General features: G+C 35.2%; 1 protein-coding gene and 1 long non-coding RNA gene across 4 annotated transcripts; one reads left to right on the top strand and one right to left on the bottom strand.

Annotated features, from left to right (window-relative positions):
• Positions 1-3,418: 3,418 nt before the first annotated feature.
• On the bottom strand, positions 3,419-17,057 carry mapk4 (mitogen-activated protein kinase 4). 3 transcript variants are annotated; one of them, XM_042729889.1, is made up of 7 exons: positions 16,634-17,057; positions 14,650-14,723; positions 13,627-14,207; positions 8,157-8,301; positions 7,632-7,793; positions 7,352-7,553; positions 3,419-5,007 (listed from the first exon to the last, which is right to left on the bottom strand). In XM_042729889.1, exons 3-7 carry the CDS (start codon positions 14,167-14,169, stop codon positions 4,038-4,040), a joined length of 2,022 nt encoding a protein of 673 aa, XP_042585823.1. In that variant the 5' UTR covers positions 14,170-14,207; positions 14,650-14,723; positions 16,634-17,057; the 3' UTR covers positions 3,419-4,037. The 3 variants fall into 3 exon arrangements, with proteins under 3 accessions (XP_042585823.1, XP_042585824.1, XP_042585825.1); XM_042729890.1 differs by having other exon boundaries at positions 16,861-17,057; XM_042729891.1 differs by lacking the exons at positions 14,650-14,723; positions 16,634-17,057 and adding an exon at positions 8,939-9,067 and having other exon boundaries at positions 13,627-13,703.
• Positions 15,992-19,139, top strand: LOC109095625. The gene is made up of 2 exons (XR_002018824.2): positions 15,992-16,142; positions 18,361-19,139. It is a non-coding gene; the product is annotated as an uncharacterized LOC109095625 (long non-coding RNA).
• The last annotated feature ends 968 nt before the right edge of the window (positions 19,140-20,107 follow it).

Here is a 20,107-nt window from a genome sequence, read left to right as displayed (position 1 = left end):
ATTACCTTTGAAACTTTATGTGATTCACCTTTTGTATACATATCAATAGGTGATTTTTATCTCTTTTTGGAAGATTAATAGCCAAAGATTGTGATGATCAAGTTTAATTGCCATACACTTTGACAGTGTTTGTAATTACAATCTAAACGATATCCAAACAAAAGTAACCGGTTTGTCTCTGTATTGTGCATAGTATATAAAGGATGCTAGTAGTTCGGTCTAGCAATAATATATAATATTCTTAAAGCCCAACAGATAATGCCAATATAAATACCTGTATGTGCCGGAACAGCCAAAATCACTTGGGGTGAACCCATAAAACCAGCACAAACACACAAACATGTGTCACACATATGATATATTGAGAGGCAGTGTTAGACCTAAATCAAATCAGCATCAAGATACTTGATCCAGCCTCACTGATAAAGCCTTCAGTTCTAATATCACATTGAGCTTTATCAGAAGAGGAGTTTGTTTAACATCAGGTCAGTATGTGTATTCAGTGGCACAAATGTGTCATATAATGAAAGGTCAATATGTAACGACCTATTCCATGACACCACAAGAAACCAAAAAGTCTCATGATTTCAGTCCAGGCTCACATCAAATGATCATGTGATATCAGGTGAACTGGGCTTAGATGTTTGTCAGACACTGTTGTAATCTGCCTCGGGATAGTCACCAGATTTGGAAACTGTACAAACATGTGGCTTTGAACCAATGCAAAGTGTTGCTGTTTCTTTCTTTTTCCTTTTTTTGTGTATTTTGTTTTTATTTTTCATCGAGAACAAATCTATGCTTATATGGCCATTTGCCTTGTTGTGCTTTACTGTTTGTTGGATACAGTAACTTCAGTACTGTGGTGTTTACATTGTAATCATATTGTAGAATAACTCATCGCAGTTGCCTAAAAATGCCAATCAACTAACTATTAATCACAAATTAAATATGAAATAACCAGGCATAGTGCAAAGGTGTTTCATGGCATTTTGTGTTTAGCGGTGTGAATCATGATGATCCTGTGTTACATCACACTGCTATATGTAGTACACAACTTTACATGGTGGATATGATTAAAAATAATAATAATAAAAGAAATGAATAGATATAAATTTCATTAAACTATATTTTTCTACATATATATGTTCTACCTGGGTGGTGACTTCTCACATGGAGAGTAAACTGTGCTCCTGAGCAGTGATTATGTTGAAGTACCAGTAACTATAAGAAGAAAATTCAGTGCTGAATACCACTGAGCAATTTCTAAAATATGGTTATATCACAAAAGAGTCTAAAAAGTTCAGACAGGGGATCATTGGTTCCATATATCCATTGGTTTTTTTTTTTTTCTCGCCCAGGGATGTCTCTCCCTTGTGTGAGAGAGTGGTTGAGAGTTTTTCATGATTATTTTTTGAAAAGTAAGGCTGAATAACTTTGTAATTTTGTTTCCCTGAAATGCAATATTGAGCTGCCAGAATGAGGTCAATCAAACCTCCACCAGCAGTGGCGATAACACCGTTTAGAGTCAGACAGGGACACAGCAAGATTCAGTAAAACTTTTTACTAACCTGCATCAACCTGGCGAGATAATCTGCCTTTCTGCTATTGGTTTGCTTTTTAACGGCATGCTAGCGAAATCTTTCACATGCGCAGTAAAAAACATTCTTTATGCAAATACACGAACGCAGACGCTTGGCGCTCTTGTTTTGGTCTCGCGCTTACAAACCTCAATACTCCAAGAGTGATTATATTGAGTTTTTAAATGTATCTGACGTTAAACTAAACGTGTTAATAAAACTTGTGTTAATAAATTGTTGCTGTGTCATTACAGTAGTTGATCCACAAGTAATTACGCTATTTTGACATATTTTGAGAATTCTGAGAGTTGCATCGAATTTAGGAATCGCGTTTAAGTTCAGGTATTTGTGTAAGCGAACATGAGGCTGCTGTAGTTTGGCCACAGAGTTAGTTTTGAGTTACATATTCAAAGAATGGCATGTGCGCCACTACTATACTAAATCACAGTCAGAAACATCAAAGCCATTCTGTGTTTTTAGATGGACATGTTATGATTGGACAAATACAAAGAGATCGCTATGTAAGACTTACAGAATCTAAATCATCCATATCCACATCCAGTGTGTTGATAAAAGATTTCATAACTGTTCTTGACAGCCTAGTGACATTCTCCCATAGTGTACTAATATCATTTATTAAGTTTTCATGTTCTTATCTGCGCTAGAAAATAGAATGTAGCCTAATCCTCTGCTGATTGCCTGCTGTGTGTCGTCTCTAATGCTATGCTGTTTCAGTCTGGTACCATCTTAAGACAGGGCTTTAGTTTTAACAAAAAAAACCCATATCTGCATATGTACTGTATTGCTGTTTCCTTTCATTTTGGATTTTTTTTTTTTTTTTTTTTTTTTTGTGAAAGTTGTCTGCATTTTAACTAATTAAATTATGGGAATTAAAATTACAAAGAATAACAATCTGCTGATCTCCTGTTTTAATTTGGTGATTAAGGATTTGTAGTTGAAGATGTGGATTTTTTTTCTTGCAACACAGCAACCAGTGGTGCGAGTTTGGTGTGGGACCAAACCACTAGAAGATGGGGGGGGGGGGGGGGGGGGGGGGTCTATTAAAAAAAGAATAATAAAAATTTGTAGAAATACCCTATGCAAAGATATATTTGACAGCCATTAATCATTTTTCAGACAACAAAAGTATACAATGACAGGGATTATTGAGATTAAGTGGGTCTAATCTAATCTATACCAGTGTCCCAGTCAATTTGAATGGGGCAATACTGAAATATCTTCTGAAATTCACATTTAAATAACACTTTAAATCAGCAACAAAATGTTCCATATACATGGTGGCCACCTTATGTGGAATGAAACATCTTTTTCAAGGCCACTGAAATAACTGGAGTCTTTATTTTATTGTGAGTGAAAACTTTTTAAATATGTTTATCAAAAGTGCCATTTTTTTGCCAACATGGAAAAAATACTCCTGTTACACACTTCTATTAATTGTTTAATAAATAACAATAAACTAAAAAGTAGGCAGACTAAATTTATTCAATGACAATTAAAAGATAAAGCCTTCACTCTTTCTGAATGCTTTTAGTAAGTTTAGTAATCAAATAGTGCTGTCAAATGATTAATTGCATCTAAAATAAAAGTTTTTGTTTACATGATATGTGTTTGTGTGCTGTATAGCCTGTATTTATTATGTCTATACAAATACACACACATGTATATATTTAAGAAAAATATGTTAAATATATTTATATATGATATTTATATGAATATAAATATATACATGTTAATATTTTCAAAATATATGCTGTATGTGTGTGTCTATCTATACATAATAAATACACACAGTACACACACGTATATTATGTAAACGAAAACTTTTATTTTGGATGCGATTAATTGCGATTAATCATTTGACAGGAATTTAATTAAAACATTTTAGTTTTAAATTTACAGAGCACCTAAAGAGATATAGTTATGGGAAAATTAGTTGGGAGGAAAAAAATATACTTGCACATTTTCATAAGAAACTTGCAAAATTTCTCTAACAAAATTTAGTTTTAAATTGTAGTTTTAAATTTATTCGCCAAAAAGATTAAAAGATTTAAAATGGAATAGTTCAGAGAAATGTGGAAATCAAACAGATGTCTCACAAAAACACATTGTAGAGAATGCAAAAGTTTCTCGGAAGAACAGATTTTTTTTGTTCGTTTTTTTGAGAAAGTTTCATAAGGGACGAAAAAAGATTTCCCATCACCATGTGCCCTCAAGGCTCCTATCAAATCCTATTTGAGATCTCAGATGTTTTTGCCAGGTTATCCTCATTCTAGAGGTAAACACTTCAGATTTCTTCTGAAATACAGAATGATAGCTTCAGGTAATAAATCAACATTCTCCAAAAAAAAAAAAAAAAAAAAGGTCTGCAGTATTCACATTGATTTATTCCACCTCAAGTTGCACTAAAAACAAAAAAATTGAAAAAGTCAAAGATCTCCTCTACCAGTGCTCTTTTTGACACCCATGAGCCTTGACCATCTCAGGCGTTGGAGATTGTGTTCTGGAGGGTCTGTGATCTGAGACGTTACGAACATGACTAATGCTGCCTGATTTAGGAGCGTCTGAGTTCTCCGGCAGTACCTCGCTCTGACTACACAGCCTCAGAGCCTGAGAGATAAACACATCCAGGTCAAAATGTTCTTCCCCGGAAGGATCCATCTGTGAGGGCTCTTCATCGTTTACACAGCGTATGGAGGAAGACGGGTAATTTGATGAACTGTGATGAGGCGAGGAAGGAGAAGAGGGCAGCAGAGACGGAGGAGCACTGAAGAACGGGTTAGGACTCCTCCTGCTGTCGTAAGGGCTGGACAGTTGCAAAGCCGCTGGGATTTGCCTGTGAGAATGAGGCAGCATTGTAGGAGACAGCGGCTGAGGAGGAGAACATGGGGAGGTGAGAGCTTCTTGAGGAGAACCGGGTGAGTGGAGCCCAGACTGCGTGCTCTCCACCCAGCGCGAGATCTCCTGGAACAGATCTCCAGGCTCGGCGAGAAGCTTCTCCATGCTTCCACCTCTCGGAGCAGACATGCTGTTATGCCTCCAGTGAGACAGGTCCAGTATTAGCTTGGGTTCAGAGTAGTGCTGCGGCTTTCCTTCCCGCCACGCGATCTTATCCAGGTAGGACGGAGAGCCCACTTTGTAATCGCAGGAGCGGCCGCAGTCTAGGTCCGTGAACTGGCCGCAGACGCGCTCCAGAGACGAGTGCGACTGCTCCAGGAAGCGCTCTGCGGAGCTGCTGTGGGAGTGTTTGCGAGGGTCTACCTGAGCCTCCTCGATGTGGGCCACTGAACTCGCTCGTGGATCTCTTTGAACTTCTTCGTCTTCCGCCTCTCCCAGTTCAGAGATGCTCTGCATGCAGCCGCACTGCTCCAGCTGCGGCCAATAAGCATCTGATGACTGACTCCCTTCATACCTGGAAAAAAAATGCATACAATTTTAGCACACATATGAACATTTTTTTACAATTTACAACGAGGTGCATATTAGCAATTAGTCAGAGTGTTATTTAAAAGAATAGTTTAGGTTAAAAACACCTCAATCTCTTTTTCCAGTTTTTTTTAAATTGCATTAATTGAATTTAAGTTACATTTTATAATGTAAGGAACTGTACCACCAGCATAAACAATCAAAGATAAATTATATTAATAACTTTTATTAAAACAAGCATTATTAAATACGATTTGCAAACTATACTTCATCTTTTATACTTTTGTGTAATTATTTACTGGATTAACATTAAAAATACATTAAAGATTGCAGTACTGTTCAAAAGTTTACGGTCACTAAAAATAAAATGTATACTTTTATTTAGCAAAGACCTTACATTGATCAAAAGTGATTTCTATTTCACATTAAATCTTTTCTTTTTTTTAACTTTCTATTCATAAAAGAATCCTGAAAAAAAGTATCATGTTTTCCCAAAAAAAAAAAAAATTAGGCAGCACATCGTTTCAACATTGTTTCTTGTGCATCAAATCCACAAATTAGAATGATTTATAAAGGATCATGTGACACTAAAAACTGGAGTAATGATGCTAAAAATTCAGCTTTGATCACAGGTATAAATTATAGGTTGAAAAATATCAAAATAGAAAAACCTTTTACTTGGTGAACAAATCAGATTTAAAACAGAAATAACTTTTTATCGACCAACAGTTAACAAGCTTGGTGTTGACTAATGTGATTAAATTAATCAAGCTTGTCTATGCTATCAAATATTTGAACTTCTATCCAGACCAATGTAATTGCATTACTTTAAGCACAGATTTTATGTTTGCAAACAAAGAAAAGAGTCAAACTGGCGGTAATGAAGCCCATCTGTGGCACAGACATTCATTTCTTTTTAACAGCCGCATCTATACACTTGGTCAAAATAATTTCACATTTCAAAAGTTCATTTCTGTCGCTGATCTTTGGCCTCAGCTAACAAGCTTGTTCAGCTCCCACTGCTGGCTGTGATCAGTAATGGAAGAGCTTCTGTCAGATGAGCCCATATGGCCGCATAGAGGACAACAAAGACATTCTATGAGATATAATTATGCAGAGGTTTAATAAGTTTCTATCTGAACAGCATTCTACATCACTGATAGCTCCTCGGGGCATTTCAGTACCCATCTGTGTAAACTGCCTTTTACATGACCCTTGTTTTCACTCTTCTAACGTTTATGTATCCACAAACTTTTAACAATCAAACTTTCATCATTAAAGAAGTATCAAAGGACGAATACAGACTTTAATTTGTTCTCCAAAACTTAATCTTTTTTTCTTGGTTTCATTATGCTCTAGTACTGCATTTTATTAGGTCCACAAAAGTTTTGTTTGTTTATTTTCTTTTTAAAGTTCTTTTTAAAGTATTACACATTGTACCCACAGGTTAACAAACCCATTTCTTTGCTTAACACATATATGATGGTAAAATGCTTAATAATAACAAAAAAACACAACATAATATGTGTTCATAATATGTCCTGGTATACATTTTAACATATTTTTGGGCTTTGTACTGTACATAATTCAGAGAACAAGTTTTTTCCCCTTTTTGCTGTGGAGAGCCTCAGAAAGAAATAATATCCACAATTCTTAGTGAGTAATCTTCATATCAAAGTCATATCATTAAAAAAAAAAAAAAAAAAATTACGAGAAATATGTTTGTTGCCAAGAAGCAACATTGAGTGACAGTGGAACATTTGCTGCAGAATATATATTTCCATTATCATACAGAAAATTCAGCTTGGCCACTACAGAAGTAAATAACATTAAAATATAATAAATAAATAAAAATCACAATTTTAAACTGTAATAATATTTCATAAACCCTAATGTTTTTACTGTACTGCTGATTAAATATATAGCTTCTTCTGAAAAATATTTATAAAAATGCTACTTTTGAACAGTAGTATCTAAATTATTTCTTTTTAATTATTCTTCTTATTATTAATTAATTTATTTAGTTTTTAAAATAATTTTTTTAACAAGGTGCTAGAAATATGATTTTTTTAACATTTAATTTATAATACACGCACTAAAATAATTATTCAAAATGGTAGGAATGTGGATTGTACTTTATTTTACACTTAATTTATGAAATCAAAATTAAGTTTGCACAGCTATACAGATTACATTCTTTATAAAAGATCAAGAGTGTTTTTAAAACGGTCACAGATCTGTGTCAGCATCACTGGAACTGGAACAAATGCCCTTGAACTCTGGGTGTTGGGAAGTCTGAGATGCCCGTGTGTGACATGCGAGCGCTGTACCTGTCCCAGTGGGAGCTGAGCGCGTGACCGTGCTCGGTGACCAGATTGTCCTCCAGCTCGTCCTCTATGCGAAAAGGCTGCAAGGAGACAGGCTCATCCTGAGGACACGAGTATCTCTGCAGGTATGGATGAGACAGAGCCGCTTCTGCTGTCAGCCGGTCCATGGGATTAAAGGTGAGGATACACTCCAGGAAATCAACGGCTGAAATGTGGAGTCAGTGAATAATGCTGTTGATGTATCACAGTATCATATATTTAAAAATAAATATGCTCAGCTTACCTTTGTCCTCCACCTCTGGCAATAGTTTTCTGAGTGACCTCTTGACCTCCCACCCTTGACCTACAAAACAGGGCATGACCTTCAGCAGTTCTTGTCTGTCCTCCTCTCTAATAACAGGCACGGTGTCCAAAATCAGCTGCATCTGCTCCAGTTCATGAGCACCTAGAGAAGAGAAACAAACAGAGAGGCGTCACAACTTTGTCCGATACCTTAATGTTATTATTAATACAGTTTTTTATATTCTTGACAATGCATTCTTTGTTGAATGTATTGATGCTTCGGCAGTATTGCATGCACAGGAATCATGCTAAGGTACCACTGTGAAATTAAAAAAGAAATCGATTGGTGTATCAGGTCTCAACGTCTATTTTTATTTTATCACCTATAGCCACTAGAGGACGCTTTAAGACTAGTCTGGATAATGAAGATTGACGTTCTTGTTTTTCAAGCGAGCCCACAAGATCTATACAAAACCAGTAGAGCAACAGAAACGCTAATGACGAGCCTTTGCTGTTCTAGTCTCACCTGCAAACAGCATGCGTCCTGTGAGCATCTCAGCCAGAATGCAGCCTGCGGCCCACATGTCAATTGCTTTAGTGTAGTTATTTGGAGACAGCAGCAGTCTTGGTGAACGGTACCATTTAGTGACCATTCCTTCTGACAGATATCCCTGCAGAGAAAACAAAATGCCATCCATATATAACATACATAACTATTAAATGGTGTACTTAACATGATTATCGTTTTTGGAGGTAGACAGCCTTAAAAATAAAATTGTGAATGTCCAAGATTCCTCATTTGAACACCAAATTAATAAACCTTATAAAAACCTAATATAATTTATATAAATATATATTATAATGATTATTGTACATACATGTATATACTGTATTTAAAAATAAATGCAGTCATATTATTTAGATTTTTACTTTTAATGCATTTTAAAATGTACATTTATTTTTGTGCTGGCAAAGCTGATTTTTTTTTTCATGAACCTTCAGAAATCATTATAATATGCTGATTTGATACTATTATTATTATCTGTTTTGACAACAGCTGTGAATTTTTTTAATATTTATGTGATTCCTATATATATATAATCCTTGATAAATAGAATGTTTTAAAGAACAGCATTTATTTGAAAAATAAAACCTTTTTCATCTAAATCTAATTTAGTAAATGCAAACGTGTTGTATAAATATAAAAAGTAGGGTGTAAAAAAAGCCGTGTGAGTCAGCATCAGTGTAAAGTCTGATGAGAAGCAGCTGATGTACAGTAACCCTATGACTCCCAATACCCCCTCCTACAATCTCCTCCAGCTCATCCTTCCTGCCGTCCTTCATCCTTTCCTCTTCTTTCTCACCTCCCACTCTCCCCCTGGGCCCAGGTGATGAATTATTTGTGAGATTTTAGCAGGCAGCCTCAGTAGGGTGGATCTGAAGGGTGATGGTGACACAAACGAGAATGATATTTACATATCTTGCTTACAAAGAGAGCCTTTGTCTTCTCATTGGAGCTGATTCACTAAGACCTTTGAAACCATTCACAAGCCAGACGAACAAAGACTGAAAATGAGCAATAATAAGAAAAAACGGCATAAATCAGACATCTTGACCAACGAATGTCTGTGACGCTGGTTTTGTGCTGTCAAGAACTGTCAGTGCAACTTACACGCTGAGAAGGGCTTGACACTGAGGATTTCCTGCTGTCAACATCTCACATTTCACTGGCTAAAAATCAACAAATATGATAAATAAAACTTTTTAGAAATTGTAACATTAATATTTTAATGTTTAAAATATTAAATACATTATATTTAAATATTTAATACGTTAATATTATTTTCATTTTATTATATTTATATATAAATACTGTAATGTATAATTAAAGGTTACCAATAATACTATACAATAACTGAGCACCAAATCAGCATATTGATATTCAGTAAATTCAGCTTCGCTATCACAGGAATAAATTTCATTATAAAATATGTTAAAATAATTAATATATATATATTTTAGAATAAAATAATAATACAAAAATATTTTAAATTGTAGTAATATTTTTTAAAAGATGTCTTTCTAAAACTTTAAGAACACTGTAATTATTGTTATGAATTTTAATTATTTCAAACTTTTAACAGTAGTGTAATATCTAAAAATCTGTATTCATTTGGTTTTTCAAGTTACCAAAGCAATCTTAAGTTAAATCTGTTACAAAGGCAATCATAAGTCATTAAGAAATATAATAAAGCTTACAGTATGTTCTCTTATAATCAATGGCGTATCTGTTTAAAATTGCTGCTTACCCTGGTCAAGCCATCTTAAAAGAGCTACTGAACAGGACAATGGGCCCACTGGTTCCTTATTTAAATTCTAGAAGATGTTCAGTCTCCACATCATCTTTATTCTTCATGTGGTATTGAAGGAGTATAACCATCTGGGGCCCTCTCAGTTGCCTGCCTGCACTACTAGCATATGTGGATCCAGATGCTTCTGTGAATCCAAAGTCCACTTATTTGCGATCCTCTTGATTTGGGAACTGAATGTTCCCTCCATGCTGAGAGGGGAACAGACGCTCTCAGCACTGAGTGGCAGAGTTGCAGGAACTCGCTCTGTGAATGGGTGAAAGGAACTACTGCCCTTAATTCACTGAAGCTCACTACACACTCAGAGGTACAATGAAACACTGATGAGTCTTTAGACTAATACAACCAGGAGTATCACACACCTATATTTTACAGGGGCACAGGTGGCAGTCCAGGCTCATTTGGTATCCTTGGTATATGAGACATGACAGAGATATAAGTGTATTTTTCTCATAAAAGTAACTGTATATAGTAGTAGTGGGCGATATACAAGTATATATTGAACGGGAGATATTTTTGCTGCTTTATAAGCCTTGAACGGTTCAACAAACACACTTGTATGTGTCAATATGCCCGTCTTTGCAAATATCCTCATAAACACAGTAGGTCTTAAGTGAAAGCAAACAGCTGAGAAATAAAACACATGTGTAACAGTATACTGGATCTGGGCAGCTCTTAAAGTGACAGCAGTCTAATATTCCTGCTGTCAAACATGTTATTCAAACAACAAAAGAGAAAAAATCTCTCACTGCTCTTTACTAAATCACTTTGGTAACTTTAATAATTAGTTGTATATATCATCATTTATGTATTTAGTTTAGAAATTGGAGATTTTTTAGTAATTTTATTAGTTAATAATATTTATTTTTTTTTTATTTTTTATTCGAATTTTTTTATATTGAGTGTCTTTTTTATCTAGTTTGTTCTGCTGTTTTTATTTTGTCTTAACGAACTTTTTTATCTTGATTGTTATTGAGTTTTTTAGGCTTGTATTAGTAATTTGTTATATTGACACTGATAACAAGAATTATGAAATTTCTATGGCATCAAAAGTTTTGATACCATAAAGACCTTGTGTAAAGCAAAAATAACTATATCGTGATTTGTGATATATATCATTACCGTGAAATAAAATTACTCATATCATGACAAGATTTAGGTATATCGTCCACAAAGTATAGGTCATGTAAAGTTAAAAGTTAAAACTTAAAATTTATGTGTATGATTGCATTTGATTTTTTTGTTTTTCTTAAAACTTAATTTATTTTCTAAATTTGTAAAATATACCAACTCAGTTCCCTTCAAATGAGTGTTGCCATGTCAACTAGCTATAAGTGACTTTTGGCTTGGTTTTCATTGGTTGGTTATTCACATACACTACAATTCAAAAGTTCAGGTTTATTATACTTAAAAATACTTTTTTTTTTTTTTCAACAAGATGCATTTTTTATCAAAAGAGACAGTAAACATTTAAAATGTTACAAAATATTTATATTTCAAATATATGCTGTTCTTTCTTTCTACTCATCAAATAACCATGGAAAAAGAAATATATCATGGTTTTCATACAAATATTAAGTTATTTTAAGTAATAATAAGTAATAATCAATATTATCAACATGGATAATAATATAAGAGTTTTTTGAGCACCAAATCAGCATTAGTTGTTTATTTCTTTCTTTTATTTTACTAGGACTGATACTAAGTTTAGCAAGATCTGGCAACACTACAGGTTTACACACAGGTATTGTATACCAGCAGCACATATTCCACTTATTTTTCCTAATCAGAAAATTTCTGCTGAATACATCATGTCTATTGTTTTATAGTTAAACATACAGAAAACCTTTCTTGCTAAAAAATTTCTTGCCTAAATGTTTGTGCAATAAGTGTGGCTAAAGTGTCCAAACACTTTTTGAAGCCACTGAAAAGACAGCAGCTTTGACATTTTGATAATATATGCATATTTTGAGTGACATGAGAGCACAGGGATGCTGCTCTTATAGAGTCTGCAATCTCAGCTATCAGTGCATGGCATTTTAAACAGAATAGACTTACTATAATTTCCTGGGCTATTTTTATTCTAGCTGTTCCTTCAATCCCAAACTGTTACTACCCCCCTTCCCTGATCATTCACCCCACCTTGTTCTGTCTGACACAAAGCTCTCCATTCATGCCGTTCTCCCGGTCTGCTAGTATTACACAGTGAGCTCTGCTAAATAATACAGAAGCACAATGAGACAGTAAAGTGCCACATTAATATTTCAGCTCCCATAACATCAAGATAATTGTTCATAATTATTGTGAAACGCAATAGTATAATGTTAAAGTTTGAACGCGTCTTTGAGCAGTGCACGGAAATATGAAGTAACTATAGATTGTAGATGTTCTTATATTGATGTAAGGCCACCAGGATCAAGCAGGCAATAGTATCTGCATCAAACAAACCATTATGCCCCAAAAATGCTCTCTTAACTTCAAAAAAAATCTTTTATCAATCAACAGGTCTTAATTGAAAGCATGAGTTTAGTCTAAGACCGAAAAACAATAAGTCAAAGAATTTTCTAAACTACATTGACTGCTTTAAAATTACTTACATATGCATAATAATATAGGAAATTGTTAAACCTCATGTAGTATAGCAGATACTAGTGCTTAAAGGCATACTTCACCACCAAAAAATGTAAATATTGTATAAAAACTTACTCACACCCGTGTCGTTCCAAACTTGTTCGCAAGAAGACATTTTGAAGAAGAATTTTGAAGAAGTTTCAGTTTCAGCTTTGGAATAACATTAGGTTGAGTAAATGATGACAGAATTTTTTGGGTGAACTATCCCTTTAAGATTCATTTGTAGCTGCCTAGACTTATGACAATGAAAACCATCAAAAGATTGATTGAAAGCAGATAATCTAAAGTACTTCTGTTCCTAAGAAGGTTACAGTGAAGATGAAGCTGTAAATGGATTAATATGTCATTATCTTAACAGCCTGCAGCTCATGATAATTGATAGGAAATGTGATTCTGCTAATCAAGGCCAGACTGTAACTGCAGGGTGAACCACAGTGAAAGCTCACATGACAGTACTATACTTACTAACATCCAAAAGTACCCCAAAATAAACTAAAATAACCAATTCTTCACAGTATTACTCAGTGTGAGCCACACTCTTACAAAAAGTAGTGGCGGTACCATTACCTTATACTTTCGTATATACTGTACTTGGTAACCTAATAATTACCCTGGTATTTACAATGTACTTCAAAGAATACCCTGCAACATTTCCAAAAATATGGTATTGTCATAGTACATATACAAAAAAATAAATAAATAAAATTCCACCAAAACTGCATAGTGTAATCCAAGACTACTTAATAAACACCTCGATCAGCTTTGATAGGATCAATACTGACTTATTTTGACCAATAACAATACAAATTATTTTCATGTTTAAGTTACCAATAGCTAATGCAGAACTGATTTGTAATTATTGTTATATTTCTATAACTCAATTATCTTCAAACCACAGCAATAAAAACATATGTATTAATTAGTATTATTTTTATTTATTTTGATTTTAGTTTTTTTTTTGCGCAGTGACACCTGCCCAGCTGCTGTGACTCTTACCTTGTGTGAGTAATGTGGGTCGACAATGCGAGCCAGACCGAAGTCTCCAATCTTCAGCAGCATTTGCTCAGTGTTGATAAAGATGTTCGCTGGCTTGAGGTCACGGTGCAGCACGTTGGCCGAGTGGATGAACTTGAGCCCGCGAAGCAGCTGATAAAAGAGTAGGGTGGCATGTTCTGCTGGCAACGGCCCTTGCTCCAGTAACCGTGCCAGGTCAGTTTCCATACACTCTTGCACAATGTAAATCGCTGACACATGGGTCAGGTCACGCGGTAAAGGGTGACCGGACGGCCCCAACACGTCATACACCCGGACGATGTTCTCATGCTGCAGGCGGCGGGTGATCTTCACCTCTCTCAGAGCATGTTTTACGCTGACGGCATCTCGCATGACCAGCTTCTTGACTGCCACACGCAGGCCGCTGCGCCTGTCCACCGCAGAGAGGACGAGGCCAGACGCTCCCGTGCCAAGAGGACGCAGATCCTGGTAATGTCCCCCCAGGTCAAAGCCATATCGGAATTGGGATGTATTCTGCCAAGCCATACCTTAGAGAAGGGCAATTGGGCATTGCCTGCAAGAGGCTGCAGAGAGTGAGGAGAATGATAAAGGACCAAATAATGCAATATTCTATTACAAAAAACACAAGATTATTTTTATTACAATCTACAATTCAAATCACAGCTGCATTATGCAAAAATTAACCCTTCGTCTCGAAGAGAGAGATCTTAAATCCCAGCTACACACTATCAAAGCAATGGGGGCACAGTCCTGGGTGGAATACAACTCAACACCCTGGTACAGGGCAAGTGTTTCCATAGCAACATCCCAAAGTCAGTCAGCGCCTGCTGCACACAGCAAACACTCTAAAACAGAGTCTCCCAGGATTCATCTCTACCCCAAAAACACTCCATGTTATATTCAAAGTCAGTTACACTCCTGCACTAGAGTTGGAGGTTCTCTGATGTCTGACTTTAACATTAGCTGCAGGTGAGTTTCATTTATAATCTAAGAGCTTTCACTTGCCGTCTCCGGCTCCAGGCTGTCCTGTTCCCTCCATGCTCCTCACGCAGCTATGTGTCATGCTTCTTATTCATTCCCTTTCATGGAGAAAAGGAAAGAGAGGAGACAGAGAGCAGATGTATCATTAGATACTGATCACAATTACAATAAAAACAGGAACGGGTTTGGTTTAGAAATACTACCAAATGCACATTTTTACATTCATAGTTTTTAAAATTGGTGGTTTTCTACATTGTTATACAAAACATGCATCTCATTTAAAAACTGTTTCTTGTTTTCCAACTCAGTTGGTTAAAATGAACTCCTTTGCCTTTAGCTGTCTCTTAGAGCGCAACAGTGCCCACACACCCTTTCAGTGGTGTGAAAAGGTTTTTCTCCCATTCATTTTTCCCATAGGGATTTTAAAAAAATTATTATCCATTAACTAAACAAGCCAGCTATGTAGGAGCGAATCAAAACATTACACACTTTGATTTGAAGCAAAAAAATATTTGAAAATTGGACAAAAGCACAAAGGTACAAGACATTCTACTACAATCCCACCGCAAAAAAAGGACAGCAAATGACAATCAAATTAAAAAGATGGAAAAATAAATGGGGAATAAAATATAAAAATATTTCTTTAAAGATGTTAATTGCATATATAGAAACAACATATTTTATTTTATACATATGTGTATATATATATACACAATTTTGAGAGCCTAGGGAGACTAACTCGATTCTGTCATTCGCAGTACCTCATGGGAGTGAGTGGGTGGATACAACTTATTTGTATCAGTTTCTGACTGGTGGAGATTACTTTGCAGAATCCTGGGTACAGTAATATAGTTTTTCATTCAGCTGTTAAACACAATTATTTAAAAGAATAAATTTGAAAAATAAAATTGTCAAAATAGATTGAGCAGACTGACGGCTTCAACAAAAGCATATAATAGTCTTGAATATCTTTAAACAATATGACTGTGTTTAAAGTTAAATAAGTTAGCATTAAAATCAATTGTCCTATGGAAAAAATGAATGGAATTTTTACTTCCGCAACCGACTGTTGCACTACTTTTTTACTCTGTACTGACTATTGGCCTGAATGCATGCGACTGTAGCTTCTCCACAACCAAGCTGTTTGTTTATATATATATATTTTTTATAGTTTTTTTCTTTTTCTCTCATACTACACACCTCCATGTAATAGACATTGGCCATTGCTTGTTTAGTTTAGATGTATTGTATATGCTTTGTAAAGAGCACTGATTAAAAGTGTTATATTATCTAAACTTTAGTAGGCTATTATTATATATAGTAACTCGTCAATTTGCATAACAGGTCATGTGATGTCAACATGCTATCACCCATAAGAGGATGGACCCGTTCCTGTAGAATAAAAAGCTTCTCCCGAACACATATATGTTGAGAGTACCTATCTCTTATTATAATTTATTGACTTCAAAAAAATGCTGAGTACACGGAAGAATCTAGAAACCAATGGACCAGACCGGGTGAGCCAAACTTTATAAATAATGCATATGACTATGGCGCTGACTGTGCAAGCGGATGCAATTTACTGTTGAACGTTCAAAACAAAATGTATACATTTATTCTGCTTAATGATGTTATTGTTCATATTTATGATAACATGAAGTAACAAAAACGGAGAACTTGTTAAGCCAGTGAATGAAGGCTAGAAAGCACAAATGAAGCTGTGAGTCCAGCTGAACACACAATAGGCAGCGCTGCATTCATTCGCCTTTGTGTGACAATAGTAACGCCTGTATTTGGCTCTGAAATTGAACGGATACATACACAAACCCGTGCGCATTATAGTACAGAATAACAGCTGTTTCACTCGTAAGTGTATTCAGAAGTGACAAAAGAGCCTACACACGTATGAAACATAGTATAAATTCCGATTTTGACAACACAGTCTTCTTATCTTCCGGCCCATCCGCGGAGAAAACTACAAAGACAGCGATGCTCCTGGAGCTCTTACCGTCGCCTGCCTTCGTCGGCTGCTCCACGGGTTTGATCTATTTGTGTTGGAAAATAGAAAAACAAACCCAGTTTTCCATCGGGAAAGTGGTGTTTTCGTAGTTCAGAGTTTGTTATGGAATCTTGGCTCTGCTGCAGTCCGGTAGATGGAGGTTTTAGTCTGTCAGTTTTCTGCTGCTGCCGTGAGGAATTTTCCGTGTGTTATCAGAGAATAATATTAGATCTTACCCTCGATAGTGTCAGCGGGAGAAACCGCCGAGAGAGCGTTCCTTTGAGACACACTGCATTTGTTCGGCTGCCAGTGTCCCTTTTTCACTGTGGATCTACAAGCTTTTCTTTGCCAAAACTCGTTGGTGCCCCCTCGATGACGTCACGCCATCCCAGTCCATCAGACACCTGCGCGCTCGTGCAGGACAAACATCCAGTGCTCTGGCATCAGTTCTGCAGGTGTCTTAGCTGCTCAGGGCATCTGTTTTTGACATCTAAGTACTTCACTCCATGGTCTCACTATTTTTCAAAGACATTTTTTTTTTGATAAAAAACATTACTAGGTGCAGACACTAAATGCGGACGAGTCCTTTTTGGCTATGTATATAGTAAAACTTTTTTATTATTATTATTTGTAGGCTATTTCATAGCAAAGATTGTACACTGTAAATGTTGCCAAACAAAAAATACAGTAAAACAAACTTTATTACATTACTAGGCTGACAAGACAGTTCATGCATTTTCACTTATATTTATATTATTTGTGTAATCAATACAATTATAATATAAAAATAACATATAAATTATAAATGTATTATATAAATATATACATGTAAATATTATCAAAATATATACTGTATGTGCGTGTTTTATATATACATAATAAATATACACAGTACACACACACATATTATGTAAACAAAAACTTTTTATACAGTGAAACTTAATTGGTTAACTTTGTTACTTTATATGATTAATTTCTCTCTCTCTCTCTCTCTCTCTCTCTCTCTCTCTCTCTCTCTCTCTCTCTCTCTCTCTCTCTCTGTGTGTGTGTGTGTGTGTGTGGTCCTGGTAAACCCTACATTATGGAGACAAAATGTCCTCATAAAGATGTCAATATCCGAAATCCTTGTACTTGTGGATATTTTTTTGGTCCCCATAAGGAAATGAGGAAACAAGCTTATAAATTATACAGAATGAAGTTTGCATAAAGTTTCCTGTAAGGGGTAGGTTTAGGTGTACAGTTGTGTAGGGTTATACAGTTTGTACAGTATAAAAACCATTATGCCTATGAAATGTCCCCATAAAACATGGAAATCCACTGTGTGTGTGTGTGTGTGTGTGTGTGTGTGTGTGTGTGTGTGTGTGTACCTTACTGAAATACTGTGATTAAAAAGACTGATGTAATTTCCTCAAATAATGTTAAACATTCAACTGTTTATTTAAATATTATTTCCTTTCAAATGAATAACTATCAACAAATATTGTAGTAACTGACACCGTCATTTCCTGAGAACAATGCATCAGTTTATTTTCTAGCTCTCAGCTACATTAGCATGCTGCTAGCATCGATGAAATATGTATCAGAATGGTTTTCAATTCATTCTGATCACCATTTATCTTTTTTTCTCAGGATAAAGTGAACCGAGGTGTCTGTGATTAGGTCTTGAGCTCTGCTGCTTTGTTTTGTACTTGCACAATCTCACTTCTCTCGCCCTCATTCTGTTTATGTGCCTTCAGCTCCTTGATAAATGCTTAAAGAACTTCCACTACTGACAAAAAGCAGAGCAGTTCCTGGAAGGAAAATGAGCACCTCGGTTCCGGCAGTGCTGAGATGCAGAGATGCAGTATCTTTGGATTCCTCAGCAGGAGAGACAGTGTGTTTGGCTGCCCTCCAAACGCTTCATCCTGACTGAGGTCAGCTTACTGCACTGAGAGTCAGTAGTGAGAGGAGGAAATTAGATAAATGAAGAGCTCGTCTACATTTCCTCTGTCCAAACACCTGAGTCAGCATTGTGAGAGTAAGAGGAGCAAAAAAAAAAAAAAAATTTTGGATATGGATACACATGTAGCAGTGTGTACATTTCTGAAAAAACAAATAAAAATAACCAAAGGCAGTATGTTGGGTTTAATTACTTCCTCTTATATTATGCATATGCTTATCACTGATCATTTATATTGTTAAATTATACTTAAGCTTTTATTCAAAGTAAAATAATTCAACTGCCATGCCATATCCATTTGGGTCCTCTGAAAATTTAGTCAGTTTTGCTTTTTTCTCTTTAGCTTGCAGCGACCTCTAATGGTTACAATTGTAAACGATTTAGACTCTGACACTCATATTATTAGTATGTTTAACTTTGATTTGTTTAACAAAATAGTTTTATTCATCTGTTTCATATATATTTATAAAACACTAAATTCATCGGGGTTTGTCTCGTTTTTTTCTCTGATTAAAAACTGACAAAGCTGAATATAAGTACATTCAAATTTTTGCTGAAATAAAATGGTGTTAACGATTTTTCTCTCTCTCTCTACATGAAGAACATTTTATAGTATTGTAAACACTTGTTTATTCATTACATTCAACTTAAAGTGAAGATGAATATTTGAAAACACTGCTTAACACTACAAAGTAAGGGACAGTTTGTTCATTTTAAGGGTGTCAAGATGGTTTCCTCAATTCAGGAATTCAATACATTTTGTGATGTTTGCAAACAAAGAAAAGAAAAAAAGAAAGTGGGCCAACAGAGCATTTCTCATAATTACACAGTTCAGGGCTTACTTTCGTGAGTGATATCGTCACAAATGTGTCAGCTTGAGACAGATAACAACTAAAGTGTACACCCACAATTTATCTAAATTCACATGTGTATTTCCTCAGAAATGGTGTTGATGAACAACAGTCATTTGAGGATAATTATGAACATGCAATTTGGTAATCTAGAAAAATGCAGAAATACACACAGACCAGTTTATTTCCATAATTTAATATCCTTCTGTTGTGCTAAATTTTAACGAATATAATAAACACTAGACAACTATAAGACAGATATAATTTGAACAGCAGAAAAAAAATACAGTGCATGTAAACAGACAACTATAAGACTGTTATCATTTGGACAGTAGCAGCAGCACAAAAAAAAAAAAAAAACTGATTGTAATGTAGCCCACAGAAACATAAAATCCTTAAAAATTAAGTGCAACTATCAACTAAAGTTTGATCTACATTTTAAACACATTTGGTGAAGTAGTACTATATAACATTTCATTGTACTCTTGTGGGGTTAGAGACATAGACATACAGTATTTGTCAAGGGCTAGCATAAACCTGTTTGGCAGGAAAACGTTGCTAGTCAAACCTACTTAAGAATGTCACATGGTTTTCAGACACCTCTTTGTTCAGCATTTTTCTGACCACACACCTGTGTGGTTCCTTGACCACACACCTGTGTGGTTGCTTTAAGATTTGTTTTTTTTTTTTTTA

This window comes from Cyprinus carpio, chromosome B8 (genome assembly GCF_018340385.1).
Source record: "Cyprinus carpio isolate SPL01 chromosome B8, ASM1834038v1, whole genome shotgun sequence".
NCBI classification, from domain to species: Eukaryota; Metazoa; Chordata; class Actinopteri; order Cypriniformes; family Cyprinidae; genus Cyprinus; species Cyprinus carpio.
This window is presented reverse-complemented; position numbering and strand designations above follow the sequence as displayed.

Coding starts and splice junctions, on each gene's coding strand:
- mapk4 (XM_042729889.1), bottom strand. CDS start 14,169: ATGGCTTGGCAGAATACATCCCAATTCCGATATGGCTTTGACCTGGGG. Junction 8,302..13,626: donor ACCCACATTACTCACACAAG/GTAAGAGTCACA, acceptor TTTTCTCTGCAG/GGATATCTGTCAGAAGGAAT. Junction 5,008..7,351: donor CTCAGCTCCCACTGGGACAG/GTACAGCGCTCG, acceptor TTTTTTTTCCAG/GTATGAAGGGAGTCAGTCAT.